The sequence below is a fragment of the Epinephelus moara genome, chromosome 17 (assembly GCF_006386435.1).
Source record: "Epinephelus moara isolate mb chromosome 17, YSFRI_EMoa_1.0, whole genome shotgun sequence".
Classification (NCBI taxonomy): domain Eukaryota; kingdom Metazoa; phylum Chordata; class Actinopteri; order Perciformes; family Serranidae; genus Epinephelus; species Epinephelus moara.
Genome location: NC_065522.1, coordinates 21,371,102 through 21,376,573, shown reverse-complemented (window position 1 = coordinate 21,376,573; position 5,472 = coordinate 21,371,102). Strand labels below are relative to the sequence as shown.

General features: G+C 38.2%; 1 protein-coding gene across 1 annotated transcript in view; it reads left to right on the top strand.

Annotated features, from left to right (window-relative positions):
* The first annotated feature begins 279 nt into the window (after positions 1–279).
* LOC126404182 (obscurin-like) overlaps positions 280–5,472 on the top strand; it is a 42,372-nt gene continuing 37,179 nt past the window's right edge. The window contains exons 1-4 of the mRNA XM_050067227.1: positions 280–466; positions 782–814; positions 2,996–3,247; positions 4,126–4,392. Coding sequence (XP_049923184.1) covers positions 430–466; positions 782–814; positions 2,996–3,247; positions 4,126–4,392 — 589 coding nt within the window. The 5' untranslated portion in view covers positions 280–429. The remainder of the gene's footprint in view (positions 467–781; positions 815–2,995; positions 3,248–4,125; positions 4,393–5,472) is intronic.

Below are 5,472 nucleotides of genomic sequence, written 5' to 3'. Positions count from 1 at the left end.
CATACACTAAATAAACATACAATAAAATGTAAGGTATGTGTATGATGTTATATGGTTAAATTAAATGGTCTTATGTTGCAGGGATGTGGAATACTTGCTTATTGTTCATACCAATTTTTAATTTAACAATTTTAGGCACCATGTACAAACCTTTGCAGATGAAACAAGCTAATACATTTTCACCTGTGGGCAGGAAGTGTAAACATGTCAGTACGCTGTGGTCAAAGCCCCTGCAGTTGTCTTGGCTTTGTGTGAAAGAGAAGTAAGAACAGACAGGCCACACTGAGAGAAGTTAGAGAAAAAGTCTGCTGTCATATTCACATGAAAGGATACTTCTCTCTTCTCATTTTCCGTTGCATCACTATTAATACAAAGTATTTGAATTTCTGACAAGCACAGCAGCAGAGTGTGTCAGCGCTGGATGTGAAGATGGGGCACACTTTGCTCTGTGTGCTGGCGTTATTCTGTGAGTACATCAGCAACTTTTCAATTTTGTGACTTTAAGAGGCAGACGCATGTTTTTGTATAGACTGCAAAGCTGTTGGATATATAACTACTAGCTTTTTACACACATATTTGCATAATGCATGTACCATATATAGTCTTAAGGTATTGTTACAGTTATGGTTTTTGAATTGATTTTATTGGGTATTTTATGTATTTGAGTTTCTCACCTCTTTACAGACTTAAAGAACATCATCACAGAAATGCATAATACTATTGACTGATAAGCTATAGTTGCCACTGTTGTTGTCTAATGAAGTTTTTATCTTTATTGTAGTGCTGAGCACGCTCCTCTATGGACAAGATGAAGGTGAGCAGTTATCTATTTCTTTTGTTTTTAATCAGTTTGTACAAATTATGAAAGTATTATTTTATATGCATGTTTACATAGGGAGACCTGATGCTGTGCTGACCTTAATGTCAAAGTGTAGTAGTTTTTCTGCAGAGGTTGTTGCCTTCATACAGACACATTTTCTTTTAATATATTTATCTAATCATCTTAACAGGGCAGAATGAGGAAAAAGATAGCCACGCTGAGGGCCCTGATGTTAGGAAGGGCTAACAGGTGCTACAGTCACTTACAACAGTCTTCCCCAATAGTTCATTAACAATGACTTATTGTAATTGTAATATTTAATTACCCCATGTCGCGCCTCTCGCCCAGTGTCAGCTGGGATCGGCCCCCCTGCAACCCTGAATAGGTGTAAGCAGTTTTGGATAATGAATGAACAAATTAATAATTCCACTTATTATGCAGTTCAAATCTCATTTTTGATAGTGACATGGTGTGCTCGGTGCCACAGTTATCAAACATTGTGAAGTGCTTCACATACAGATGGGTGACAACTTGTAAACCAACCTGAAGTTTCTCAGTGACTTTTAGGATACTATTACTAATAGCACTACTTGGGGTGAGATGTGGTTATAGTATATGCAGGGTGTCTGCAGGTCCCTATGAAGTCTTTAAGTGTAATAAATTAATTTTTTTAAAATATTAAGCCATAAAATTAAAATGTGAATTTGTGAGGTCTTAATTGCCACAAACATTTGATCTAATTTCATGTGACCATCTTTAGCTTTTGGTCAAAATGAGTCAAGGTCTTCTGTGTGAAAGTCCAAAATCTTTAAAAGTACTTATGGAGTACTTATGGTTTGTTTTAGGTCATCAGCCCAGCACAACAAGGGTTTAAATTTCCATTACAACGGGGTTACCCACTTGAGTGTGTGTCTTTAATTGATGATGGCTTGCCTTGAGTGATGACATTTAAAAGCAGATCCACAGCTTAAGTCCCCTGTTACCGTAGCTGCATGTGTTTTTCCACAGCAGGGCAGGTAAAAGAAGTTTACCTGTTGGAGGTGAGCTGTTTGCAGAGGTGCAGTCAGAGCCTGTTGTCTGCAGCTCTTCATTTTCATCTCACAGTAGCTGTTTCTGCTTTTACTCTTCCTCCCTGTGATATTATAGGACTTGCCCTTATTAAAGACAGGCGCTTCATACAACCTCAAACACAGCTGAAAGCGAACATGAAACAGTAAAATAAAGCAGATATCTAAAGTAAAAACAGGACGCAGAAGAGAAACTAAACTCCAAACCACAGAGATTCAGTTGAAAGCCACAAAAGTACTGAGAGCTGAACACACTGAGACATTTAAAAACGCTTTTCTCTCTGGTCTCCTGCACACAGAGGTGAGTGGAGTTGCAACACACATGGTTCATTTGAGAGGTAGAAGAGGGGTCATTGAGGGTTGGCTGTGGTCGGCATGACGTCACTGCTAGCCGCTTGAGGGCAGGCAGCCTGGCTTTTGGGCCTACTCCAGAAAGGGTCCATCTCTGGCCAAGTTGAACTGACAATGGAAATGCAAATGGGCGCAAGAGTGACAGTGGAAAAGGCCCAATACACTACTTACTTTTATACTAACCTGCAATGCTTAGATAAGAAAAAATATAAATGAATGAAATATTTTGAAAGATTTTAAATTTGGTTAAAAATGATCATGAAAATGTTTTCAAAAGTATTCCGTGTAAGTTTTGGGCACCAGTAGACTTGCTGGTTTGAGTCACATCATTTTCATGTTCATCAAATCATCCAGTGAGCCTGTCTGCCCTGTGTGGAAGCATCTGCATTGTTTACAAGTCATTGTAAGTGTCGCCGAGTAGCCATGTTGATATGATCATCCTGTTGACACTATGCTTATATTATTTAAATTAGATCTTATTTTTTCTCGAGTGAAGTGCTTTAAATGACTGTCACAAACATAATCAATTGAAGGAAAATAATAAACAGGAAGAAGAGAAGGGCAGAGACATGCTGTTCAAATCAAGAGCTTCATATAAATTATAGGCAGCCTGTTAAAGCATCTGATAAATGTTTCCTTGTGAAAGATGAAGACAGTAAGATATGTAACTGCTGAATCACTTATGAGTTGTAAGATGAGGAAGATGTTTGTTTGATTGAGCTTATTAATAAACTAACACTCTACATCTGTTACATAGGTGGTGATGCAGTCCTGGAGAGTCCTGCATTCACCGTGTTTGAAGGAGACTCAGTGACTATGCGCTGCAAACATCATAATCGAAGAAACAAGATGAAAGCTGCCTTTTTCAAGGACATATCACGTGTTGAAAACCATCAGTCACGAGGAGCAGAAATGACCATTCATTCAGTCTCCAAGTCAGATGAGGGCAAATACGCGTGTGAGTTTGGTGATGGGGCAAAATCCGAAGCAAAAGAACTGCGAGTGGAAGGTAAGTAGCTGTCACACTGTGATGAAATATCTTCTTATTGAGTTTTGTAAGCTTTCTATCACAAGTCACATTCTTCATTCAGCAAAAATATTTCTTTAAATGCTTCATAAAGTACTCATATGTCTCAAAAAACTCCCAAGCAAGTACCGAAGAAGTAAATCTTTACTCTGCCTTCACCTAACCAATCACTGAACAGACTGAAGTCTTCAATTTTAAGTAGATTTTGTCACAGTGGACAATGCATAGACACTTAAGAAAATGCTGCATATAAATTCAATTTGAGCAAATTCAGAAAACATAATTAAACAGAGACAGGCTGCAAGTTGTAGACAACACTGTGTGTTGAAAACTGACTGCTGATGAATACCATGACCACTTGTCAGTGATACTGGAAAACAAGCTCACTTTACATTCTGATTTAATTATCAAAGATGATGGGTACATCCAGCATCAGCATTTTACTGCTAGTGTGTCCTGGAGAAATTTGTTTTGCATTTAAACCTTATTTAGATGTTGTGGAGGACTTATCTGTGTTTTCTCGTCATATCTGAATTTGCAGCTGTGAATGTGGCGTCAGACTGTTGAAAATGTTTCTTCGCTCACTTGTGTTCTGTGTATTTGTTTGTGTTTTCTTAAGCTGCATTGTGTTGAACTGTCTGCCACCACTCGAGGCTTTAGACATGTAGAAAGTGTCAGGATGGATTATGTGCACTACCAGCTGAAAACAAATCGGTTCATTTAAACAAATTTTACGCAATATGAAACAAAAGTGTTTCTTTTGTGCTGTGTTAAAGTGTAAGTGCGGTTTGGTGGCATGTTCATTGCAGTAATTTCCTTGTTTTACTGTTTTTTTTTTGTTTTGTTTTTTTACTAAACAGCACAGAGACGTGTGGTCACACTGAGAGCAGATGAGACCACCGTACCAGTGAGGGGCCATGTTACTCTGACCTGTGATGTTGAGGATGCTACTGGCTTGGAAAATCTATGGATCAGATATACCTCGGACTCTTCAAAAAAACCTGTCGATATTAAAAATGGTTATCAATATGACATCTCACATGGAGGCAGTTACACCTGCCAAGGATGGAGAAGGGAACCAGATTTCTTCACATCTCAAAGTAATGCAGTCATCATTCAGGAAACTGGTGAGTTTAGTAATTTGCTCTGGAATAAAACAACCCACTGTCTTTAATTAAACAGTGCCTAACTCAGGAAAGCCTTAGACAAGGTGCCAAGTATCTTTTGATGGGGCTGGTGTGTGTGTAGTGTTTTTTTTTTTTGTTTTTTTTTATGGGGGCATTTTTGAAACATTTTTGAAATGTATGGAAATACAAACTTTGGTTGCTGACTCATTAGTAACGTTACCATTAACTTCAGAAAGTCTAATGTTAGTTAGTCTGACTCAGCAGATGTAGACTGTGGCTATTAGCCTGTCATTTGGGTGCTGATTTCAGCTGGTGTTCTCCCTTCCTTCTGCTATCTCTATGCTACTGTTGTCAAATCTTTTTCTGCTATGGGAAACAACAACAACAGCCTCCAAGCTAACAACTTACACACTGAATATGGCACGTTTTGATGAAGATTTGGAATCGTGCATTAAGGCATACCTGCTTTGTTCTTTTGGTGAATTGTTGTAACGATCTACAGTAAATAAAGTAACTTGTAAATGCACCTTGGAAAAGCCCAAACTCTGTCTCGCTGGAGTCCTGGCATTTCCGATATTGATGCATTTTCTGACACAGCCAGCCGGAGTTGATTTGATGCATTTTTCTAACTGTGGCAGCGGCAGGAGTGAGTGACAGTGACTTCACTAATGTACTGATCTCACTTTACACAAGCTTCTGTGATATTGTCGTAATAATGTTCTGCATGAGCCACATACAGCCAGCAAATCGTCTGTAACAGGTCCAGTGAGCTCCTCCAGGGCTTAAAGGTTGATTATGTAGAATGAGCAGAATACCACCATCTAGTGCGTCTAGATCGTACTTGCAACTACAAAAAATAATTTCAGCAGTCGGGTTGCCAGGTTCGATGCCAAGTGTGTGAAGCCATCAGCCTGCACCATGTCTAGTGATGAATCATACAGGGTAACGACTAATTTCGACTAATCAATTCATTTTACAACAGTATTTAACATTAGCCTAGCTATAGATCTATCTATCTATATATATATATATATATATATATATATATATATATATATATATATATATATATATATATAT